This window comes from Schistocerca nitens, chromosome 11 (assembly GCF_023898315.1).
Source record: "Schistocerca nitens isolate TAMUIC-IGC-003100 chromosome 11, iqSchNite1.1, whole genome shotgun sequence".
Classification (NCBI taxonomy): Eukaryota; Metazoa; Arthropoda; class Insecta; order Orthoptera; family Acrididae; genus Schistocerca; species Schistocerca nitens.
This window is the reverse complement of record NC_064624.1, coordinates 137,895,412-137,922,246: the sequence shown is the minus strand read 5'-3', so window position 1 is coordinate 137,922,246 and position 26,835 is coordinate 137,895,412. Positions and strand designations below refer to the sequence as shown.

At 45.7% G+C, this 26,835-nt stretch overlaps 1 protein-coding gene across 4 annotated transcripts in view; it reads right to left on the bottom strand.

Annotated features, from left to right (window-relative positions):
• Nucleotides 1-26,074, bottom strand: part of LOC126213244 (THAP domain-containing protein 1 B-like) — a 167,391-nt gene extending 141,317 nt beyond the window's left edge. Inside the window, exons 1-3 of one of the 4 annotated variants that reach the window (XR_007541116.1) lie at nt 25,700-26,069; nt 25,378-25,495; nt 24,740-25,231 (exon numbers count right to left, since the gene is read on the bottom strand). Coding sequence is in view for 1 of the 4 variants with exons in the window: in XM_049940902.1 (XP_049796859.1) it covers nt 25,700-25,852 (153 nt within the window). In the remaining 3 variants the exon portion in view is untranslated. Of the gene's footprint in view, nt 1-24,739; nt 25,232-25,353; nt 25,496-25,699 lie in introns of those variants that run through there. The other 3 variants (XR_007541115.1, XR_007541114.1, XM_049940902.1) reach the window with 3 other exon arrangements.
• Between the last annotated feature and the right edge of the window lie 761 nt (nt 26,075-26,835).

Genomic DNA, 26,835 nt, shown 5'->3' with positions numbered 1-26,835 from the left:
CTTCCTTCTCACTACAACGCCACTGTCGAAACTTAAGTAATTGTGGTTGCAGGACTTACAAAGAGTTCTTCCAGAAGTATGTGGAAAAGAACTTGTATTTAGATGATCCCCTGAAAGAAACGGATTTAATATCAATCATTTTGATCAAGTTGCCTCTGAGGGTACAAGGAAAATTGATAGGAATATCTAAGTCAGATGTAAACGCAATTGTGCAAGCGCTGGACCAATTGGATTCATTTTCAGGGAACAATCAGAATCTAGTAGGTTGGAGAAGGAACCCCTGGGGAAATAACGGACCTAATGAAGATAGGATACAAGGAGAACTGACAAACAGACAGATACAATATCCTCAACACACAGATAATGGAATAACTCAGCAGGAGACAATGATAGACAGGACACACACAACTGGTCAAAGGATCAACTGAAAACCTCAGTTGGCTGGGGTGGCCGAGCGGTTCTAGGCGCTACAGTCTGGAACCGAGTGACCGCTACGGTCGCAGGTTCGAATCCTGCCTCAGGCATGGATGTGTGTGATGTCCTTAGGTTAGTTAGGTTTAAGCAGTTCTATGTTCTAGGGGACTGATGACCTCAGAAGTTCAGTCCCATAGTGTTCAGAGCCTTTTTTTTTTAACCTCAGAGGGCGTAGTGTTCTGTACAACACAAGGTGTTTAACAAACACCTGGCACTCAAGTTATTGACAATTTTATTTCAAAAAAAGGTTCAAATGGCTCTGAGCACTATGGGACTTAACATATGTGGTCATCAGTCCCTTAGAACTTAGAACTACTGAAACCTAACTAACCTAAGGACATCACACACATCCGTGCTCAAGGCAGGATTCGAACCTGCGACTGAAGCGAATATTATTTCAGTTTCCCTTCATATTGTCAATCTTCATCTTCTTTCAGTCAGAACTATTTAGTATCATCTTTAATTCATCGCTATCCAAGTTCAGAGTGTACAACTGCTTTACAAGGTAAGGTGCGTGACACACACCAGGTGCTCAGCCATTGGCAAAATATTCCAATTCTCGTCAAATTGCCAATATTCCCTTGTTTCTGTCAAAACGATACTCAATCATCAGGCCCTGCTTCATCTTCGAATATAGGAACATGGGAATAGTGAGTAACACTGGTCAGTGAGAAAAAGAGACGGTACAAAAAAGGAAAAGCTATTTATAAAATTGTGTTATCCTGTTGGAAAATGTTTAGCAAAATCTGAAATTATGTGATTATAACATGTAACTACCCTAAAAGACAGTCAGTACAACAAGGAAAAAGCTATGATTAGAGTAAACAAGGTATAGAGAGACAAAGAATATTATCCTGTTGGAAACAAATTTAACAAATTCTAAAAAGGCACCGTGGAGACAGTGAGCAAACAACTTAGCGAAAACAGGAAAAATAGATATAAGTGGGTATAATTCTGCAATTGTGCTTAGATAAGTGAACAGTAAAGAGATCGAATGGTAACAAAATGCGAAACATATGTTTAGCCAACTGACAAGGTAAATCGTGACCAAAGGATAAAGAGGTAAGTGCAGCAGAATAAGATGCAGAATTGAAGTTATGTAAGTATGGGAACTGGGTCCAAACTCCATAGAATAAAAGAAAGAAAAGGTATAAGTTAATGAGTGGCCGAGGATGGTATCACTATACATTATGAAGTATAAAGATGATGAGGGTCATACAAAGGTGTCCCCACATCCAATAATAGGTAATGGTAACCCGAGAGGTACCTTGAGTAAAGATAAGAAGTATTGAAATAAGTTAGAGGGAATGCTTTATAGTTATAAGAGTGAGAAGGACGGTATTCGCTGGCTAAAAAGAAACAAAAAGTAGTGAACCAGTGACTAATAGGACGGCAATTACTTAGCCGATGTCTATGGAACATTTTCTTGTATGTAGTTGAAAATGGGCATTATAAAGTAAGATTAGCCAAATGCGAGTTTTATAAATTTTTGATTAATTTGTTCTGTATTAGATGTAGAAATAATTAATATGTAAATGTTTGGATGAGCTAAAAGGAAGGGCCATATGAGTAGATGTTCCATCTCAGATAAAATAGAAGTGCATCAGAATAAGTATTCAATTTTAATTAAGGTATGTATTATATAGTGTTCATGGTATATTCAGAAATGATTTAAAGCTAAAATGGTGCCACTCTCAAGGCATCAGATAAAGATCGAATCAGATAACGATCAGAAGTAATTTTAAAGATACATACTCACTTCATTGGGACATGTATATGTATAGCTATATCGTGGTAAGGATAGTGTAATAATAAGAACAGTAGTCAATAAGCAAAGATTGTAGAGTATGTGTAAGATGAAGTAATACCAATGATTAAAGATGTAAACCGAGGGCAAGAGATACCCAACTGACAATATTTCAAAATTAAACAACATCTTCGAGCATATTGAATTTTGAAAATAAAAGAAGAGGGGGGGGGGGGGGAATGTGTAATGCACGTGCAATCCCTTCACGTGTTTAAGCCAAGTATTACGCACATTTAAGCGGTCAGGAATGCTCAGTAGCAGCCAGGCTACATGTTCATTTGACAATTAAGCGTCAACAAGGAGCATTAGTGATGAAACCATAGGTGGCATTGTTCTGCAACCTTAGTAGGGACGAGATCTGTCTATTCGGGAGTAGGATCTTACAATCTGAGACAGTGTTACGAGACAAACTTCGGTCACAATTTCCGCAAACATGATGTCAGATTATGGATTATGGAAAGTTAGAAAAGTGATAATGTGTTGTAAGGGGTTGAATAACGGCGTAGCCAAGAGCCGCCATATTGGAAATTCGGTGAAGTGTGTTTCAAAGCATTTTCTTTATTAAAATGAGTATAGTACAAAGCGTTGTTGACATTTAACTACTGGCATCCAGAAACACTCCACTTCAGCAAGATCGCCCCTTCATTGAACCTAGTGCCTGAGTGCTAATACTTGGGATGGGGGACTACCGAAGCAGCAAGACACCAGGTTAGTGATACATAAGCCAGAGAAGTAAGGCAGAGTCGCTTCCTTCTCGCTACATTGTCACTGAGGGCATTGTACTGCGTTTCCATCTGAGCTATCTTCGTTACAATAAGGTGCTAACTATGCTGTTCACTGTAGCTCACCCGCGCTCCTGTTTTTTAAATTCATTATTAGACCTACTCCTGCATTACTCTATTTGATTTTTATTTATAACCCTGTATTCACCTGACCAGAAATCTTGTACCTCCTGCCACTGAACTTGACTAATTCCCACTATATGTAACTTTAACCTATCCATTTCCCTTTATAAATTTTCTAACCTGCCTGCCTGATTAAGGGATCTGACATTCCACACTCCCATACATAGAACGCCAATTTTTTTTCTCCTGATTACGACGCCCTCCTCAGTAGTCCCCGCCCAGAGATCCGAATGGCGGCTACTTTACCTCTGGAATATTTTACCCTAGAGGACACCATCATCATTTTACCATAGACTGAAACCACACGCCCTCGGGAAAAATTACGACTGTAGTTTCCCCTTGGTTCCAGCCATTCCCAGTGCCAGTACCAGAGGTGGCAAAAAATAACGTAACTGATAGAAATAACCAGTTACTGAGAAGTAACGGTTACTGCTATAACCGTTCCTCTGATACAGGCAGTTATTTGAATAACTGTCTAGTGTCAACAGTGCCTCACGCCATCTGTTGACTAAAGATCATACTATGCTTTCCTGTCAACTCATCAGAGATCAGGCTGTGAACGAAAGAGATGGATACACCATTTGGAAGGCGTTCTGTAGGCCACGGGAATAACTGTGAGACTGCGTACATGTGTTGACAAGAGCGGTGTACTATTTCATGTGCCTTTGTTACTTTTAGCACAAACAATTAAATAAAGTTAAGGTCCGAGCGGTGGCTGATAGCAGCTGCAGTACAGGCATTAACAAGTACGGTTGTTCCCTTGAGCCACCGCCTTATATGTCAATTTAGCGTGGATGGGTAGTATAAAGAGAGTTACCATAAGGAATTCGAGTGACTGTGGAAACATCTGTCAGCGATCCATAATTTCCTCAACGTCCGTCTGATCGGCCCCTTTCTCTCCCACCGTCCTTCCAACGTCACCATCCATAACACGGATTCCTACACCTTTTTTCCCTCCGCCAGTGTGCTCCAAGGCTTCACCCTCTCCCCCCTTCTGTACCTTTTGTATACGGCGGACATGCCGCCGCCGTCTTCCCCCATCCACCTTCTCCAGTTTGCCGATGACACTGCCTTCCTTGCCCTTGAACCCAACCTGCAGCGCTCCCAACACCTCCAATCCCATCTTGACTGGTTCACCGCTTGGTGCAACCAGTGGTTGCTCAAGGTCAGTCCCTCCTTTTCCTCGAACGGATATAGGTCCTCTACACTTCCCGTAACCTCGATCCTCCTCACTTGCTTGTCTCTCCCATCCTCTCCCGACCCCGCCCGCTGCCGTGCCTGTATTTCCACTTCCCACAAGCTCTCCATCTCTCCCCTCTCCGTACCCTCTCTCAAGGAGGCTTCCACCAGCTCCCCCTCCCTGATGATGCCCTCCACCTCTCCATCTACCCCTCCTACCAACATTGATACTCCTCTCCCTCTTCATGTGTAGGCAAAACCACCCCTTCCTTCCACCTCCTCGATTTTTATCTAACCATATATCTCTGCTCTCCCCTCTCCCTCTCCCACCTCCCCCCTCCTCTCTTGGCAGGTCCCCGGACTCGCATACGCAGTGAACATTCGCGCACTGGATATCATCGCCATCAGTGTCTCGTGTGTGTGCCTTTGTTTTATGTTTAGTGTTTTTTCGCCATCACGCCACCACTGTTCACATGTGCCATCGCAGTCATCCTTGTTACGTGCGCCGTGTCAACTAGTGTTAGTCCAGCGTGACCAGCTCCATGTTTATTATTTTTCGTGTCTACAGTTTTTGCCCACCGTTTCTATTGTACTATCTGTGCCACCTATATGTAATACTTATTTTACCACTCGCGGCTGAAGAGCAGCGTAATATGCTGCTGCCTGCCCGCCTTTGTATAAGGTGATCAAAATAACAATAAAAAAATTTAAAAAAATTTCCTCAAGGCTGACTGGAATACCTACCGGGATACCCTCTCACTTACCACAACCCTGATGATATTACCCGTGCTGCCTCCTTTCTCCTGCAGACCTTGTCTGAGGCCGTGGAGGCCCACATAACTTCCGTCGCCATCCACCCCCACCATCATACTTTACCCCCACAGGCCGTCCTCCTTCTCTGCGAATGCCGCCGTGTCTACTGTGCCTTCCTTCACATGCGTGAACTGGACACAATACGACGCCACTCACAACTACAACGACACATCACAAACTTGCTCGCGGCTAAGAAACGCCGGGAGTGGCGACAGACATGCACCCGTTTTAGTGCTACACTTCCTATCAACTCGTCCAAGTACTGGTCAGCCTTCCGCTGCCTTACCGGATCTAAACCCCCTCCCTACTACTCTCTCCTTCATGATGATGAACCCTTCCCTGACAACCTTAGTAAGGCCAATCACTTTGCCTCCTACCGCTCCGATGACTTTATCATCCCTGACGATCCCCAGTTCGATTACTCCCTCTTCCCAGATGCCCACGATCGAACTCACACCTCTGTCCCTCCCCTAGCCCCTGGTTTCCAGTACTTGGACAACATGGCACACACCAAACTCAATGACCCATCACTACTCAGGATATCATCGCTATCTTCCTCTCTCTTGACCTTGAATGCACCTATGACCAGTTGTGGCATTCCAGTATCCCCGTCAAGCTCCAAACCTTCGCCCTTCCTATTAACTACGTCTGTCTGATCGGGTCCTTTCTTTCCCAACGTCCATCCTACCTCAGCATCCATAACATGGATTCCTACACCTTTTCCCCTCTGCCGGTGTGGCCCAAGGTTCCGTCCTCTCCCCTCTTCTGTACCTTTTGCATACGGTGGACATGCCACCGCCTTCACCTCCAATCCACCTTCTCCAGTACGCCGATGGCACTGCCTTCCTTGCCCTCGCCCCCACCCTGCAGCGTTCCCAACACCTACTCCAGGCACATCTTGACCGGTTCACCACATGCTGCAACCAGTGGTTGCTTAAGGCCAAACCCTCCAAAACCTAGGAGATCATTGTAGGCAAAACCACCCCTTCCTTCCGCCTCCTCGACTTCTATGTCACCATCTATGGCCTCCCTATCGCCCTCACCCCTACCCTTAAATACCATGGCATCACCCTTGACTGTCGCCTCTCCTGGACCCCCCACCTCCGGACAATCCAAGCCAAGGCACGCTCCCAACTCCGTCTCCTCAAGCTCCTTCATGGCCGTACATGGGGTTTGGACCCCTCCACCATCCTCCACACCTATAAATCCCTCATTTGCCCTATCCTCTGCTACGTCCTCCCTGCCTGGATTTCCGATCCTCCTACCTTTTCCAAATCCCTTCAGATCCTTGAACGCCATGCTCTTCGCCTCGCCTATCACATCCGTCTCCCCTCCCTAACATGGATCCTGTACAACTTTATTCCATTCCCCCACATCCTCCTCTTCCTTGAACGGATACGGGTCATCTACACTTTCCATAACCTCGATCCTCCTCACCCGCTTGTCTCTCCCATCCTCTCCCGACCTCGCCCGCTGCCGTGCATGTATTTCCACTTCCCACAAGCTCTCCATCTCTCCACTCTCCTTACCCTCTCTCAAGGAGGCTTCCACCAGCTCCCCCTCCCTGATGATGCCCTCCTCCCCTCCTCCCCTCCATCTACCCCTCCTACCTTGATACTCCTCTCCCTCTTCCTGTGTTTGTACCTATGGGCACCCTCTCTCCCTTCTTTCCCCCTTCCCTCCCTCCTCCTTTCCCCCCCCCCTCCCCAGCTTCCCCTACGCCAATACCTTCATTCCTCCCACCATCTCCTCTGCCATTGGCATCTTCGCTCTCCCCTCTCCCTCCCCCACCACCTTCATCCCCTCTTGGCAGGTCCCTGGACTCGCACAAGTTCGGTGGACATTTGCACACCAGATATCATCGCCATCAGTTTCTTGTGTGTGTGCCATTGTGTTTGTGATTTAGTGTTTTTCGCCGCCACGTTCCTTCGTTCACTTGTACCGTCTAAGTCATCAGTGTCTGTGCACAGTGCTGACAGTTTCTTGTGTTTTTTCGTCGAGTGTGAATGGCTTCGTTTTTTTCATTTTTGTATCTACTGTTTTCTTTAACCACCAATCTGTTACTTTCCTGTCTTCATTGTCTCTTTTATTGTAATGCTTGTGGCTGAAGAACAGAGTAGATTTATCCGCTGCAAGCCCACATTTGTATAAGGTGAAAAATAACAATAAAGAAAAAAATAATAATTTCCTCTCGGCCAACTGGAATCCATACCAGGATACCCTCTCTATCCAGGTCGATAGCCACCCACTCACCTACCACCACCCTGATGATATTACCTGTGCCGCCTCCTTTCTCCTCCAGACCTTGTCTGAGGTTGTGGAGGCCAAGTCCCTTCCATCGCCATCCACCCCCATTGTCCTACTTTACCCCCACTTCCATTTCCGTGAATCACGCCGTCCCTATCGTTCCTTCCTTCACACTTGTGACCCGGACACACTACAACGCCACCAGCAACTACAACGACACATCAGAAACTTCCTCGCGGCTAAGAAATGCTGGGACTGGCGACAGACATGGACTCAATGCTACACTTCCTATCAACTCGTCCAAGTACTGGTCAGCCTTCTGCCGCCTTACTGGATCTAAACCCCCTCCCTACTACCCTCTCCTTCATGATAATCAATCCTTCCCTGACAACCATAGTAAGGCCAAGCACTTTGCCTCCTACATCTCCGACGTCTTTACCATCCCAGATGATACCCACTTTCATTACGCCCTCTTCCCAGATGTCCGCAGTCGAACTGACACCTCTGCCTCTCCCCTCGCTCCTGGCTTCCAGTATTTGGACAACATTGCACAGAACGAACGCAATGCCCCCATCACTACTCAGGATCTCATCACTGCACTCCGCATGAAACACAACACCGCTCTTGGTTACGATCGTGTCACCTATCGCCAACTTTGTGAAGCTCCTGCCTCCTTCCTCTCCACTCTGTCCAGGCTCTAATATGTAGTTCTGCCCACCGACTACTACCCCGACCTGTGGAAAACCTCCCCCATCCTGATGTTCCTTAAACCTGACAAACCACCGTTTGCTGTCTCCTCCTACAGTCCCATCAGCCTTACCTCGGTCTTCAGCAAGGTCCAGGAATCCACCTCACCCGACTCATCCACCAGCATCTCCGCCAGCACCGCCTCCTTCCCGTTACCCAGTGTGGGTTTCGGCCGTCCTTCTCTACCGATCACCTTTTCTTTCACCTCACTCATCTCCTCTCCGAACCTTTGCCCTTCCTCTTAACTACGTCCGTCTGATTGGGTCCTTTCTATCCCAACGTCCTACCTAGGTCACCATCCATAACACAGATTCCTACACCTTTTTCCCCTCCACTGGTGTGCCCCTAGGTTCCGTCCTCTCCTCTCTTCTGTACCTTTAGTATACGGAGGACATGCTGGCACCTTCACCCCCCCCCCTGTCCACCCTCTCCAGTACGCCGATGACACCGCCTTCCTTGCCCCCACCCGCACCCTGCAACACTCCCAACACTTTCTCCAATTCCATCATGACCAATTCACCACTTGGTGCTACCAGTGGTTGCTCAAAGTCAATCCGTCCAAGACCCAGGTGATCATTGTAGGCAAATGCACCCCTTCCTTCCGCCTCCTCTACTTCTACGTCACCATCCATGGCCGACCTATCGCCCTCACCCCCACCCTTAAGTACCTTGGCGTCACCCTTGACCATTGCCTCTCCTGGACCCCCATCTCCAGACAATCCAAGCCAAGGCACGCCCGTGACTCCGTCTCCTCAAGCTCCTTTATGGTCGCACTTGGGGTCTGGACCCCTCCACCATCCTCCACACCTATAAATCCCTCATCCACCCTATCTTCTGCTACACTCACCCTGCCTGGATCTCCGTCCCTCCTAACTTTTACAAATCCCTTCAAATCCTCGAACGCCATGCTCTCCGCCTCACCTATCGCATGTGTTTCCCCTCCCCCACGTGCATCCTGTACGATATTAATCCAATCCCACACTTCCTCCTTTTCCTCAAACGGATACAGATCCTCTACACCTCCTGTAAACTAGATCCCCCTCACTCACTTGTCTCTCCCATCCTCTCCCACCGCTGTCTGCTGTCGCACCTGTATTCCCACATCCCACCTCCTCTCCATCTCTCCACTCTCCTTACCCTCTCCCAAAGTGGCTTCCACCAGCTCCCCTACCCTGATGATGCCCTCCACCCCTCCATCTACCACTCCTATCAACTTTGATCCTCCTCTTCTACTTCCAGTGTTTTTTCCTCAGGACACTCCCTCCCATCTGTCCCTCCTCCCTCCCCCAGGCTTCCCGTACCCCCACACCTTCTAATGTTACTTAAAATCCGTCTTGATTGCAAATTTTTTATTCATATGACCGGTTTCGGTTCATTCAGAACCATCTTCAGATCTGTAAAAATAATGATACTATTTTAGTATTTCACGGAAGCAAATCTTTTTCATCCTATCTAATCAACATCAAATGTACCACAAAGTACCTGATATTTCAGTTACAGGAGTAACCCGTCCAAATCCAGCAACTTTCACATGCTACGTCACATAAAATTGGTTGGCAGAGTGCCCACCATTTATATTAATTATAACACTATTACCGACAGGTGGCGTCTGGTACATTTGTTACATTCCATTTGCAAATACTGTATAGTGGTGGTGGCTGTAAAAGAGGTGGTGGGGGTTGACATTATGATAAGGGGGAAAAAAACACAGTACTAGACAAAGGAGCAAACGAGAGACGGGCAGGGTAACGAGAGACACAGAGGAGAAAGGGACGGAGAATGATGAAGGAGACTGGGGCCTAAGCCCCACTCTGCCGCTGGGGGGGGGGGGTGGCGACCCGGCTGGCTGGATGGCTGATGGGGACGCCACTGCTGCTGCTGCTGCTGCTGCTGGCGGATGGTGGGGGCAGCTAGGACCACCGCTGGCCACTGGCTGTGACCGCTGGTGGCGGGGACTGCTGCTGGATGCTGGCTGCTGGCTGCTGGCTGCTGGCTGCGGCCAGCGCAGGCGAGGACCGCTACTGGCGTAGACCGCTGCTGGCTGCCGGTGGGGACCGCTGCTGGCTGCCGGCGGGGACCGCTGCTGGCGAGGACCGCCGCTGGCAGAGACCGCTGCTGGCTGCTGGCTGGACCGACGCACGCCGACGGGCTGGCTGACTGGCTGGCTGGCTGGCTGGCTGGCTGGCTGGCTGGCTGGCACCTGCAACACCTATCACTTCGATAGGTGCCAGAATAGCACAAATCGAAGGGCGGTATTCAAACTAATTACTGCCGGAGATGACACTACTGCTTGCGATTGCATTTATGAATAGCATTTGCCATAAATAGTAGAAACGAGTAAGAAGCCATCGTCAGGAACCATTCAGTCTAATTCTCACTCACATGATTATCATTAAAGAATAAATATCTTTTTTTTATAAATAAGCTTTCCTTAAACGAATCATCCACGAATATCCGAACAGGGGCCGTAAACCCGACTTTTACGTTAGGCAGGTATCGAATAACGGCCCCACTCCTGCCGTCATCAACAGATGGACGCACAGTAGCCACTCTTGCAATTGCTGCAGTGCCGATTCTTTCTCCCTTCAGTTTTGACTCCAGTTTAGAAGAAAGAGCGAGTTGAATGTTTTAATTAGGGTCTGAACGTGTTCGCCAGATAAAGATAACAGACTACCACCATATGTATTAAGGCAGTTCCCAGCAATTGCGTGACAAACGCTTTCCGCTGTGATGCAGCTGCTTCAGTAATTGGCGTTGTCACCTGAAAGTGGCAACCTCCTGTATCCTGATGTTCTCCAAACCAAACAAGCCTCCATCTGATTCCTCTTCCTACCGTCCTATCTGTCTCACATCGTTGTTCAGCAAACTCTTGGAATCCATCCTTACCCGGCGCATCCATCACCACCTCCACCAAAACCACCTCCTCCCTGACACCCAATGTGGCTTTCGACCTTCCTTCTCCACCGATGACCAACTCCTCCACCTCACTCATTTCCTCTCCCTCCAGCTTACCTCCCATCGCTCCGCCATTTTTGTCTCCCTTGACCTCGAAAAGGCCTACGGCTGTGTCTGGCATCCCGGTCTGCTGTTTAAACTCCAAACCTACGCCGTTCCTGTCAACTACATCCGACTGATGGCCTCCTTCCTCTCCCGCCGCCCCTCCTATGTTACCATCCATAATCCCAATTCCCGCACCTTCTACACTTCTGCCGGTGTGCCTCAGGGTTCTGTCCTCTCCCCTCTCCTCTACCTCCTGTACATGGCAGATATGCCCCACCTCCATTCCAGTACACCTCTTGCAATATGACGATGACACCACATTCCTCGCCCTCACTCCTACCCACCAACAGTCCCAAAGCCTTCTCCAGAATCACCTTGTCCTTTTTGCCGCATGGTGTAGCCAGTGGTTCCTGAAAATCAATCCCTCCGAGACCCAGGCAATCATCGTAGGTCGTACCACTCGCTCCTTCTGGCTCCTGGATTTCTCCCTTACCATCTGCGCCTGTCCTTTCCACCTCAACCCCACCCTCGCCTACCTTGGCCTCACCATTGACCGTCACCTCACTTGGATCCCTCATCTCCGCTCCATCCAATCCAAGGCCCACAACTGCCACCCACTCATCAAACTCCTCTCTGGCTGGAAATGGGGGTTGCACCCCTCTACCATCCTCCACACCTACAAATCCTTAATCCGTCCCATACTCTGTTATGTCAGTCCCGCCTGGATATCTGCTCCCACCAAATTCTATAAGTCCCTCCAGATCCTTGAGTGTCATGCAATCCCCCTCGCCTTCTGTATACGCCTCCCATCCCCCATGCGGATCCTCTATGACCGCATTCCTTTCCCCCATCTGCTCCTATTCCTCAAACATATCCGCATACTCTACACCTCCCGCCACCTAGATCCCCCTCACCCCCTGGTTGCTCCTCTCCTCTCCCATCCCCGCCCCCTGCCACCTCTCCACTGTTGTGTCACCCTACCATCCATCTCTACACACTTCATCTCCTCTCCCAAGGTGGCTTCCATCAACTCCCCCTCCCTGATGATGTCCTCTCTCACTCCATTTATCCCTCCTATCAACTCTGATCCTCACCCACTCCTTACCTCCGTCCTTTTCCTGGGCTCCCCTTCCATCCTCTTTTTTCCCCACCTACCATCTCTGCCTGCCTTCTTTCCCCTGAGTCCTCTTGCATTTCCATTCTCTGCCTTTTCCCATTCCCTCTCGCATCTGCCCTGACCCTCCCCCCCCTTATGAGTCCTCTACCTCCTTTGGTTCCTCCCCCTTTCGTTTTTCCTCTCCTCCCTCCTTGTTTTACCCCCCCCCCCATCTATCCAGCCCCCACCCCATCTGCCCTCGGCTATGGTGTGTCATCTTTGTGCCGACATTTTAGTGCAATGTTTACAGTGAGGGTTCAGTGTTGTGTCTTTTCCGAAGTGTTGCAAACAGACGTCATACTGTCGCTGGGTGTGGTTTTTTTATCTCTTGCGAACAGAAACCAGACTGTGGCTGTGTTTTTTAATTGTCTGTTTACTATGTTACCTGTCTGCTTCTTGTGTATCTTATTGGCTTTGCCAACCGTTTGCTTTATGTTTTAGCTTTCCACAATTTTCCACCGTTTTACAATTTAGTCACCGTTTTATCCCCTGCTTTTATTGTTTCTTATCTTCTTCTTACGTTTTAAAAAGTCTGTAGGCTGCAGAGCAGCGTACTAAGCTGCTGCCAGCCCGCCCCCTTAGGGCGTAATCAAAATTCAATAAAGGAAAAAAAAAAAAAGAAATGGAAGTGGCAGACGCTAGCGGTAGACATGGCGTTATGGATATGGAGTTCATCATAAGAATAAACCTGGTGTAAAAAAACACAATCGCGATGATAGGTCAGAAGCACTAGCAGACGTACACTGGTGTTATTACATTCTTGGAAGTAGGTCCTACTTATGTATTAGCTACATTAAATAAAACGTTATGATGTTCAAATCTATTAAGAGCCACCAACCTTTTTCTTAATAACGGTTTAGCTACGTATTTTAATTTAATTTCAAAAATGCTCTACAGTCACAGCATCTTTATTGTTGAGCTCTGAATGTCGCGCTGTTAATACGCGGAATGAAAATACCTTAGGCTACAGACTGTTCCATAGTGAAACAGGGTTAAAAAAAGGGCCGAAAAATAGATTGTTCTTAATGTTTTTCATAAATTTACACAGGTAATCGGCTTTGAACTTTTCTGACGGACTGTGTTAGACACAGTGCAGTTACACATCTAAACTGCAGGTTTTGCTGAATCGGTAGCCTGCTGTGGGCGTTTGTTCCCTGGTTACAATTTCCCCATAGTCATTTTTTTTCTCATTCAATTTGAAATAGCTACATCTCGTAATTCTAGAACTCATCATAACTTTTTATGAATAATGTACGAATTCTTGTTTCTAATTACATATTGCATGCGAAATTCTCGTTTTTATTGGGTATATAAATTCTGAATTATCGATTTTTATGAATGACTGTTAACAAAAGTTGCTTATTTATGAAAACATAAGAATATAAGTTTTAAGACAAAAATGAAAAACCAAACACTTTTTATTTGAACTATCTTTATCGTTTTATACCACAGATGTAGATAAGCCTCGTAAAAACATGAAAAACAAGTCTTTTCACAGCATCGAGCATGGCATACAAATTCTGGATTTTTACATTTGCCACTGTACCATTACAATAGGAACTCAGCAGAACTGATCTGCTGCCAAATGAAGGGAATTGGCCAAAGAAATAACAAGACTTGCCAACTGCCAGACGTAGACTACTGGTACAAACGCACGCAGTTTTTTCACACGTCACGCAACGCTGGCGGGATACAGAACGGCTCGTCAAAAAAGAAGAAGAGAAAATGGGGTGGCTGGTTGGCATCGTGTATTCTTATGTAGATAGGGTCGTTATCAACGTAGCAGATGACACTTCCAGAACTGAAATGTATTTCTCCGACTCCGATAACACAGGAGCTAAGAGATCACCAGATGACTGACTGTAATAAATACATTAGTGGCTTCAGTGTTCAACAGTAGGATGAAATCACTGCAGTATGCTTTTACATTACACACAGCTCGCTATGTTTAAGTTGGAAATTTTCATCACTCTTGTTTGTAATTAGAACACCATGTCAGGTGACAACAATTGCATTTCATGCTTGCCGTCTGGTGACTGAAGAAGTGAGCGGTAGTGGTGGAGTTTCTCCAAATATAGTTTCATTCTCTTTAAAAATTAAATGACATTCGAAGCTATCTTGTTTCTTTCCTCGTCTCGTTTTACATCTGAACCGCAACTGTTCACATCATTGCAGGTATGTTGGACCGCTGGCTGGCCAGTGCTGTCCAAGTTTGATGCTCCGGTATAGCTGTTGTCCCGCATTATCGCTCACTCTGTGTGCGTGTAACACAGCACGAAACGTACCCTTATGATCGTACTTGACTGTACTGGTCTCAGATTGGTTTCCGCTCCACGTGAAACGAAATCCAATTATATTGAAGCAAACATACAAGAATACATGACGTAATGGTTACATCAGTTTTATTCTTATGATGAACGGATTATACCTACGCTATGCTGTCTTCCAGCATCGTCATTATATCAGACCGGCGAGTGCATTGATAGACAACATTCTTTGGAGGCAAACGACCGATCTGAATACTACACCGTTCGCGTTATAACATTGCCCCGATTTCGAGAGATAAACATAGATAAAAATAATCTCAGGGACGTATGAATTATAATGTGATTGATTAAACTGCGAATGACCGCTAACAGTGTTCGGCCATGACCCCCAAACAATCCCAGAAACAACTTCTCTCCGATACAGCCCGAAACTGCACTAAGAAATCCATATTAAACTCATGTGTAACGTGAACAGCAAGGAAAGGGATCTTCAAATGAAACACGGCTACTTAAGATGAAATTGACATTATTATTTCACAAAAGCACACATGTGACACTACACAGCTTATCTCGGTACCGCAGGCTAAAAGGGAGAGAGGGAAAACAAGTCGCCTTCAGCTTTTTTTTATATCGTTAGACAAACGAGCGTACCTACTACATTTTGTTTCAACATTTTAACTCAAAGATACTTCTTTACAAAATAATTCATAAATAACTAGAAATACATCATCTCATTAGTACATCGTTTCTTTCAATTATATACAAATTTATTTTTATATGCAAAATTATTTAAGATATTTTCAGGCGATAATTAAAACTAGGGCTACTTCTTTATACATTTATAACGTAACATTTCAGCACGCTATCTGAACGTTCGTGAAGGGGTGTGGCGGGACCGCATGTGATGACCAGTTATGAAAGAAAATGTAGCGCTATGGATGTTCGGACATACAGCCACCTACATTGTTGAGAACAGCGATGCTACATCCTTCGAATATCTATCCTACGTTGAAGGGGAATATTTTCGGTTGGCGCTGGTGACAATCATCGGAAAACATTTGGCAACATGCTACATATCATGACCATGGAATCCGCGCAAGTACTCTCGATTGCTGCACTTAACCCATAAACGACAAGCTATAGAAGAATTCCGTACAATGCTATAGCCTGTTCATGTGGGTGATATAGGTGCGAGACTAGTTGTAGAAGTGGGGAGCACAGGGGAAACAAGCACACGGATCAAAGGCACTTCATTAAAAATAGAAAAAAATCAAACATGTTATATGCTTAAATTCATGTGTCATCCTGACGATGACGATGGGCGCTATGGTCCAAAGTTCGCGATTTTATCCCGAATTGATGTGTCAAGAAAACAGTTGGAGTAATAGACGAATCGCTCATCATCTGAGGGGAGTGATGCCACTATTTTCCGATGTTAGCAGGAATGGGTAAACAGTGGCCAAACATAGCATCAAGAAGGAAGTGCTTGACCTCGGGAGATGACAGAACGTGAGGTCGGAGCAGTCATCAGAGAGACACTCAGAGCGCCGGATTCATCATTATTGTCGAGCTGACTTGCAACTGGTACTTCATTTACTGTAGGGACCATTAACAGGCGGCTCACAGAAAGGGGCTGAGTTCACGTCGCCCCTGTACAGCATCAAGCTCGTATTCAGTGGTGTCGGACACATTCGGCCTGGAATCCCATTGAGTCGAGTAGAATTGTCTTCAGTGATTAGTCCCACTTCGAACTGAGCCCTGAATACCAACGAACACTTGTCTGGAGAAGCTGCAGACAGTGGTGGGATATCAGACAGACAGTCCCGCCGTACGGGAACACAATCAGGTGTTATTGTCTGGGGTGCTACTACATTTCCCAGGGTATTTGACAATCTCTCTGTTCAACCAGTTCTCACACATCTGGACTCAATAAAGGGACATAGATGGTTAATTTACAGCCTTTCCCAATCCTACTTCACGATATCTTCTCGCTTGCAAAAGGATGCGCAAAGTACAGGGTTATTACAAATGACTGAAGCGATTTCACAGCTCTACAATAACTTTATTATTTGAGATATTTTCACAATGCTTTGCACACACATACAAAAACTCAAAAAGTTTTTTTAGGCATTCACAAATGTTCGATATGTGCCCCTTTAGTGATTCGGCAGACATCAAGCCGATAATCAAGTTCCTCCCACACTCGGGGCAGCATGTCCCCATCATTGAGTTCGAAAGCACCGTTGATGCGAGCTCGCAGTTCTGGCACGTTTCTTGGTCGAGGAGGTTTAAACACTGAATCTTTCACATAACCCCACAGAAAGAAATCGCATGGGGTTAAGACAGGCGAGCGTGGAGGCCATGACACGAATTGCTAATCATGATCTCCACCACGACCGATCCATCGGTTTTCCAGTCTCCTGTTTAAGAGATGCCGAACATCATGATGGAAGTGTAGTAGAGCACCATCCTGTTGAAAGATGAAGTCGGCGCTGTCGGTCTCCAGTTGTGGCGTGAGCGAATTTTCCAGCATGTCCAGATACACGTGTCCTGTAACGTTTTTTTCGCAGAAGAAAAAGGGCCCGTAAACTTTAAACCGTGAGATTGCACAAAACACGTTAACTTTTGGTGAATTGCGAATTTGCTGCACGAATGCGTGAGGATTCTCTACCGCCCAGATTCGCGCAATGTGTCTGTTCACTTCACCATTAAGAAAAAATGTTGCTTCATCACTGAAAACGAGTTTCGCACTGAACGCATCCTCTTCCATGAGCTGTTGCAACCGCGCCGAAAATTAAAAGCGTTTGACTTTGTTATCGGGTGTCAGGGCTTGTAGCAATTGTAAACGGTATGTCTTCTGGTTTAGCCTTTTCCGTAAGATTTTCCAAACCGTCGGCTGTGGTACGTTTAGGTCCCTGCTTGCTTTATTCGTTGACTTCCACGGGCTATGCGTGAAACTTGCCCGCACGCGTTCAACCATTTCTTCGCTCACTGCAGGCCGACCCGTTGATTTCCCCTTACAGAGGCATCCAGAAGCTTTAAACTGCGCATACCAACGCCGAATGGAGTTAGCAGTTGGTGGATCTTTGTTGAACTTCGTCCTGAAGTGCCGTTGCACTGTTATGAGTGACTGATGTGAGTGCATTACAAGCACGACATACGCTTTCTCGGCTCCTGTCGCCATTTTGTCTCACTGCGCTCCCGAGCGCTTTGGCGGCAGGAACCTGAAGTGCGGCTTCAGCCGAATAAAACTTTATGAGTTTTTCTACGTATCTGTGGTGTGTTGTGACCATATGCCAATGAATGGAGCTACAGTGAATTTATGAATCGCTTCAATAATTTGTAATAGCACTGTATATTCACGTAAAAGCTTGAAAATAAACAGCAGTTTCCCCCTACGAAACATACATTATGTGATCAAAAGTATCCGGAAACCTCGCTGAAAATGACTTACAAGTTCGTGGCGCCCTCCATCGGTAATGCTGGAATTCAGTACAGTGTTGGCCCACCTTTAGCCTTGATCACAGCTTCCACTATTGCAGGCATACGTTCAATCAGGTGCTGGAAGGTTATTTCGGGAATGACAGCCCATTCTTCACGGCGTGCTGCACTGAGGAGAGGTACTGATGTCTGTCGGTGAGGCCTGGCACGAAGTTGCCATTCCAAAATATCCCAAAGGTGTTCTGTAGGATTCAGGTCAAGACTCTGTGCAGGCCAGTCCTTTAGAGGGATGTTATTGTCGTGTAACCACTCCCCCACAGGCCGTGCATTACGAATAGGTGCTCGATCGTGTTGAAAGGTGCAATCGCCACCCCCGACTTGATCTTCAACAGTGGGAGCAAGAAGGTGTTTAAAACATCAATGTAGGGCCATGCTGTGATAGTGCAACACAAAACAACAAGGGGTGCAAGCCTCCTCCATGAAAAACACGACCACTCCATAACACCACCACATCTGAAGATTACTGTTGGCATTACATACGCTAGCAGATGATGTTCACCAGACATTTGCCATACCCGCACCCTGTTCATTGGATGCCAGATTGTGTACCGCGATACGTCACTCCACACAACGTTTTTCCACTGTTCAATCGTCCAATGTTTACTCTCCTTACACCGAACGGGGCGTCGTTTGGCATTTACCGGCGTGATGTGTGGCTTATGCACAGCTGCTCGACCATGAAAACCAAGTTTCTCACCTGCTGCCTGACTTTCATAGTACTTGCAGTGCATCCTGATGCAGTTTTGAATTCCTGTGTGACAGTCAGGATAGATGTCTGCCTACCACACATAACGATCCTCTCCAATTGACGGCGGTCTCTGCGAGTCAACAGACGAGGTCGGTCTGTACGCTTTTGTGCTGTATATGTTACTTCTAGTTTCCACTCCACTATCACATCGGAAACAGTGCACCTAGATATGTTTAGGAGTGTGAAAATTTCGCATACAGACGTATGACACAGGTGATACCCAATCACTTGACCATGTTCAAAGTCTGTGAGTTCCGCGGAGCGTCCCATTCTGCTCTCTCATGATGTCATTGATATGGAGTACCTGGCAGTAGGTAGCTGCACAATGCAGCACAGAGCTGGTTGATGTGGTGAATGGTATCTGTGGATCTGAATGCCATCATAAAAATTAGAAATCTAGATTCCAGATTAGTATTATTTTGTCAAATAAAGGGCGCTCAGTCCAATCATGTCGATTTGTCATTCCACTCCCAGCATTATTGTACATACATTTATCCATTTGCTGCCATGGATTAAGTAGCTAGAATTGTCTGTGATTGCTGTGTGTTTTCGTACTAAGAAAAGCCCGGCTTTCCGTTCCAATCTATCACGTAGTCTTTTGGCACTCTGCGCAGCACTCAGAATGGGCCTGTATGTGGTTGGTAGAAATCAGACACGTGTTCTTCAGACGACAGTTTCGTTGTTTTGTCTGTCAGTAGCTCAGCAGAGTGGGAGGGGAAGAGCAGAGAGGAGCTTAAACAAGTGTCTAGGCATATGAAGATAAAGTGGGCCTGGTTGTGAGAGTAAGTGGCGTATCTATTGAAATGGAAGACGGAGCAGCAGCAAGGGAGATCTGCTGGATTGTGTGGGGATGTTGCAGTGGGTGGATATTCTGCAGAACAATGGTCAGGAACCAGATGTCTTCAGCTGTAGGGGGAGGGTGGAGGAAATTGATGGGATGGATGGGCTGGTCAATGTGGTGAATGGGGACAGTGAGCTCAGGATTTGCATTTGGAGGAGTGGGTGGAGTGGAATTCGTAGCAGGTGTTGCAGGAAGTACGAGGCCAAGGTTAGGACATTGTTTAAGGTAATGGGAGGCACTTCACGAGGTAATGGTGGATGCGGGGCAAGTAGAGGCGTAAATGATGGTGCTAGTGGGTGTGTCCATGATGGAATTCGTTGTCCATTCGCAATAGGAGTCACTGAAATGGGGAAATAGACAAATATGGAGGGTGGCTGTGATGAGGACAGGGGGACGCCGGCGGCGGCGGTGGTGGTGGGGAGCACCGGGCGGCAGCCGGCAGACAGATGGCAAAGGCACCTTGAAAGCAGCCCGGATGGCATAATCGTCCGATTTGGAAGTGAGGGGATCCAACCCTCGAGATGTTAATTTATTCCCCTTACTGAATGTCAATGCCCCCTGGCGATAGAAGCGTAAAGCCCAAATAAGAAAAGAGAAAAAAAAACACATTATGGGAAGATAATAAACGATATAAAAAGGCAATAAAACGGTGACTTTGTTAAAAACGGTAAAGTGGCGGAAAAGTTGCAGAAGTAAAAACAGAGAAAACATGGGGTTGATGACGCTAGTGAAGACATACAGAAAGTACACAGGCAAAATTTAAAAAACACGGCGACGGTACGTTTTCTGTTTGCAACGCGCATGCGTGTGAGCCCGCCGGCGACTGTTTCAACAAACCTATTCGTACTTCTCCTATCAACACCACCAAGAAACAAAGTTTCACAACGCCTGCTGTGACGTCACAGCTCTGCGACTGAGTTCAGAAACTAGCACTGAAGTAGTGCAAGGGAATGCACATTCGCTATTTAACTAATGATAGAAGTAACGAAAACAATGAAACCTTCAACTAAGAGAGTACTGCATACTGTATCACCTAGTTTGTAAATGATGAATTGTGGCGTAACACGATCGAGTGAAAAAGATTTATATAAATATTGGATCCTGTTTCTTCAAAGGCAGTTCATATAGTCACAACTACCTACTTTTTAGAATTTTAAGCACTTATAGCGTCACCTTGCTGCTGATTAGATCTTACAATTAGGTAACCAACGCAATATTTCGACTACCTAAGGAATAATGATTTCCCTTGAATGCAAAAAAAAAAAAAAAAAAATACACTAGGACCTTCAAAATTAGCCTACAAATAAAATAAATCATTAATCCTATTTTTTCAGTCACCACTACCTACTTTTTATGCGACATAAAATTTTAAGCACTTACAGCATTGCCTTGCTGCGTATTCGATTTTATAATTAGGTAACCTTCCACATAATACACTCTTGGGAATGGAAAAAAGAACACATTGACACCGGTGTGTCAGACCCACCATACTTGCTCCGGACACTGCGAGAGGGTTGTACAAGCAATGATCACACACACGGCACAGCGGACACACCAGGAACCGCGGTGTTGGCCGTCGAATGGCGCTAGCTGCGCAGCATTTGTGCACCGCCGCCGTCAGTGTCAGCCAGTTTGCCGTGGCATACGGAGCTCCATCGCAGTCTCTAACACTGGTAGCATGCCGCGACAGCGTGGACGTGAACCGTATGTGCAGTTGACGGACTTTGAGCGAGGGCATACAGTGGGCATGCGGGAGGCCGGGTGGACGTACCGCCGAATTGCTCAACACGTGGGGCGTGAGGTCTCCACAGTACATCGATGTTGTCGCCAGTGGTCGGCGGAAGGTGCACGTGCCCGTCGACCTGGGACCGGACCACAGCGACGCACGGATGCACGCCAAGACCGTAGGATCCTACGCAGTGCCGTAGGGGACCGCACCGCCACTTCCCAGCAAATTAGGGACACTGTTGCTCCTGGGGTATCAGCGAGGACCATTCGCAACCGTCTCCATGAAGCTGGGCTACGGTCCCGCACACCATTAGGCCGTCTTCCGCTCACGCCCCAACATCGTGCAGCCCGCCTCCAGTGGTGTCGCGACAGGCGTGAATGGAGGGACGAATGGAGACGTGTCATCTTCAGCGATGAGAGTCGCTTCTGCCTTGGTGCCAATGATGGTCGTATGCGTGTTTGGCGCCGTGCAGGTGAGCGCCACAATCAGGACTGCATACGACCGAGGCACACAGGGCCAACACCCGGCATCATGGTGTGGGGAGCGATCTCCTACACTGGCCGTACACCACTGGTGATCGTCGAGGGGACACTGAATAGTGCACGGTACATCCAAACCGTCATCGAACCCATCGTTCTACCATTCCTAGACCGGCAAGGGACCTTGCTGTTCCAACAGGACAATGCACGTCCGCATGTATCCCGTGCCACCCAACGTGCTCTAGAAGGTGTAAGTCAACTACCCTGGCCAGCAAGATCTCCGGATCTGTCCCCCATTGAGCATGTTTGGGACTGGATGAAGCGTCGTCTCACGCGGTCTGCACGTCCAGCACGAACGCTGGGCCAACTGAGGCGCCAGGTGGAAATGGCATGGCAAGCCGTTCCACAGGACTACATCCAGCATCTCTACGATCGTCTCCATGGGAGAATAGCAGCCTGCATTGCTGCGAAAGGTGGATATACACTGTACTAGTGCCGACATTGTGCATGCTCTGTTGCCTGTGTCTATGTGCCTGTGGTTCTGTCAGTGTGATCATGTGATGTAACTGACCCCAGGAATGTGTCAATAAAGTTTCCCCTTCCTGGGACAATGAATTCACGGTGTTCTTATTTCAATTTCCAGGAGTGTAGTTTAGACTACATAAGTAATAATGATTTTCCTTGATTGTTAATAAAATTACACTGGGACCTTAAAAATTCACCGCAAATAATATAAATCATTTATTACAAGTTTTTTCATTTAATAACTTACGAAAAAGGGGCATGTGATACTTAACAAGCTTCACTTTAATAAGTAAACGTCCAGAAAACATTTATTTCACATTTTTTTGTGACAAGGAGTCAGATGTCAAGACTTTTTCATTCTTTTGTAAATACTTACATCTTTTGTCACACACACATCATTTTTTCGTTTTACAAAGTTGTTTAGTAAAATATTTGCATTGCAAGTCAATATACAATGTATGATAGATTCAAGAGTGTGACCTTTTAAACAATGGAAACCAAGAAGTAAGTCTTTTGGCACATTAATGGCTGCTTCTTTCACAAGCACATTTCTTTGATTTACTTGTTGCAGGAACAAATTTTTCCTTTTCTTTAAGAATTTTTTATAGTGTTAAGTATACATAGGAAACACATGTGACTACATCACTGCTAGGGTATGTTAAACCTCTCCTGTCATTTGCCATTATCAAATCATCTGCTTGTCTTGTTTCTTCGGATGTTACAAACCCTTCACAATATGGACAATTTATTTTAGATGCACTTGGTGTGAGCAATATAATGGAGTAATGGCCAAGTGTTTTACTCTATTTCATCAACATCACTATCATCAACTACTACATTTAATAGCTCTGGGTTGTCGATATCTTGAAAGCCTGGGATTCTACAACTAGCAGCATCAACATAATTAGGTCTTACAACAACATCACCAAACACTTTGGACTTTAATACAAAAGGAAACATACTCTGGGCCCTTAATTTTCCTTCTGTTCCAAATACCTGCCTTAGCGATACATGGTAACTTCCCCCATTAAGTTGGCGGTATTTCCCAAACCTGTCCTTCAAACTGTCTGTCTGTATTTTCCCAAAGAGCAAATATGTTCTCTTCTTCTCACACAGCCAGTATTCACTAAAATCAATAAAGGCTGCAGTAGTATGTTTGAGAGCAAAGTGTGTTTCTCTGGTCAATTTCTTTCCTCCATTGCAATCTTCCCATGAACACAACCACGAGAGAAAGTTTCTCAAAAAGTCATGAATATGTTTTCAATTGAGAGTAATCTGTTCTTGGTAAACATTTCTTAGCCTTTTACCCTTCAGCAGCGTTTCAACGTTTAATATCAAACCACTGACTTATTATTTTTACAAATGTGGCAATACTCTCCCAGTTTTCAAATTCTTTCTTGCACCTAGTTGTTGCATTGCAACAACTGTCGTGTTATTAAAAATATGCAATGCTAATTTCACATTTTGCCATTCAAAAGAATTTGGATATGGTGACTTAAGTGTTAAAGTGCTGCCATACTACAATAGTTCACCTTTTTCTAGTAAATGTAGTTCCTTCAGTGCTGTAACAGAAGCAAGACCTCCCTTCAAGCTATCACTAAAAGAAGGAAAGCACAAAATTTGGTCCTTTTCGTTACCCCAGTTGTTGCGTTTACATTTTAAAATGTGTACAGTATCTACAAAATAGTAAATTGGGCGGTCTGCAGAAGTCTGCTCAGGATGAACATATTTTATCTGTACACTAGGAGGGAGGGGGGGGGGAAGAAAAGTAAGAAATAGCTTTCTTATTAATAGCATTATTGACAGCTACTACTATTACCTGAAATCCCACTGCTTCTAGTTTAATTGAATTGTGTGAACTGGGAGAATATGCACCACATCTTTGTACACTGAATCCATACTCTGGATCATAAAAACATAAGCACTAGTTGCACACAAAACCACATCTGTGTTAAAAGCACCACCTACAACATTGCCACCTTTATAGTCAAGTTGTGACTTTAAATAAATCTCATCCATCAACAAGACAGTTTTATCATTCACAGATAAAGCACTAACTTTTTGTGGTATGTAACTGAGAAACTGCTCACTCTGATGCTCAATGATTGGGTTAGTTGGAAGTTTACTGCAAAGTTTTGACAAAGTACTGGGACTTGGAATGGAAAAATTACGAGCACTCCTGAAAAACCTATATGCATGTGGACTGATGGAATAAGGTAATGACCATAAAATCATTGAAACACTCCCGTACCTAATCTGTGTTGGGCTATTAAATCTTGGAAATGAAACTTGTTCCTTCAAAAATTTAATTTTATGCTCACTTTCTGGTAATTTTTCTTACAAGTTTTCCAAAATGTCTTCAATGCAAGACAAACTTGCCTCAAATGGAGCCTCATTTATATGAAACATCACATACAACTCTTTCAAAATATTGCTAACTGTACCAGTATCACTTACTTGGTTTGATAATTTAATCTTACCAGCACAATTTAGCTCAGCTTCCTTCACAAATGGACTTAACACTAAATCACTATTTATAACGGCATGACACAAAACACTTAGATAAGGAGCATCCTTTAACACCCGTGACCCAGTCACTGTGCTTTTCACAATCAGATAATTTTGATTTAAAATCTTCTAAACTAGCAAATGAACTCTTCTCCATCATTTTTTGTGTGATTCCACACTCTGCTCAATGACTTTCTCAAGTGCTTGGTTCTCCAAACGTTCGCGACCCTCTGGATCTTCTTGAGCTGGTGCTTGTTTTGAAGATAAATACGTAGGTCATCCTGGCAACTTTGATGGTACAGCATCTGCAAGTAGAGAGAGATATACATGAGATTCGTATAGCAATGTTTAATGATCTTAGATATTTAACAATATCGTAAGAAAATTAAGGAACCTGTACTTTAATCTGTAAACTGATTACAAGTACCCTTTACGATAAATTTTCACGAACGTTTCTTTAAACGTGGACGGTCCAAAGGTGCTGTAAACTGTAAAGAGTTTGCCAGTTTTGGGTCGTAAGCACTGGTAATTTTCTCAATGTCGTCTGCAGTGAAATGCAGTTCACATATCTGAAAAGATGCATATATTTCACTGTTAACGTAAAGGCAGAATGTAAACTGACAAATGAAATCTAACTGAGGACTGCATAAAGTGAGCTTAAAAGTATAATGATTCGTTATATATAGGCTATTGATTTGAATTTTCAGTTCTGTGACATAACAGTATTAAAAAGGGTAACAATATAGAAATAAATTTAAATTACAGATACTTACAACGAACTGTTTACTGGGTTCCCAGTCTTTCCTATGGACTGCAGCGATCCGTTTCAATCTTAATGCTTCATCAGACGGGAATGAAAAGACGCTAACTTTTAAACCGTTGTCGTAGTTTCCCCTACAATAGGGCATACAGCACTTGCGTGGCATTTTGAGCAGATGCTCAATAACAATCCGAATCGCATATGACAGTGAGAACAAGATTTCCGCCACAAATGTTACGAAAACAAAGCCATGCTTTCAGTCATTGCTAAGAAAACAAACCCATGCAGTGACCACGCTTCCAAACATGAAACACCGCTTCTACCACAGATAGCACTGCTCAACCGCAGAACGCTAACGTCACAGCTCCCACAGAATTGTTTGCGTAAGCTTTGTTTTTAGGTGTAGTTGCTCCAATCCGACTCGTTTTCGGCCAGTCACGAATTGCAGACGGAGCTAAAATGATCGCCATATTTTCTGAGGTGGCGTCTCGCACTGACATCTGTTGGCAGCGCCCAGCAACACTGAAGTATTCAAGCGCTGCTTATTTTACTTTACAAGTTCAGCACGAAAATATTGAGAGTAAGAAAGAATTCCGTAGTTATATCAAGTATTTATCTCTATACTGCTAATAAAATAGCAATAACCACCCTCGCCCTTGGTTTGTCTGTGAAGAATATATTTCATACCCACAAAATTTCTTGGTAAGGTATTCTTTAGATATGGTAACTTTCTGCTTCTTGTACATCAGAGGGTTGGATCCCCTCAGTCGACGACGTCAGGTTGCAACGCCTGGGCTACTCTCAGGTTGTGATCTCTGTCTTCGGCGGTTGTGTCTCCGTCTGTTCGCCGCCGTCTGCTGCCCGTCCGTCCGTCCGTCCGTCCGTCTGTTCATCGCCGCCGCCGCCGCCGCCACCACCGCCATCCGGTGCCGCCTGGTCGCCGCCGTCCTGACCCTGGTCTACGGCCGTCTTCGTCTTCATCCGTCTTTGTCTGTCCCCAGTTTCTGTCCTTTCCTCTCCGTTCTGTTCGTTCTTGTTTCTGTCTACCGTCATGTCCGCCCCCACCACCGCTGCCACCACCGCCATCGTCTATACATCCCCTTCCGCCGCTTCCACCACTATAACTTGGTGTGCCCAGTCCCACCCCCC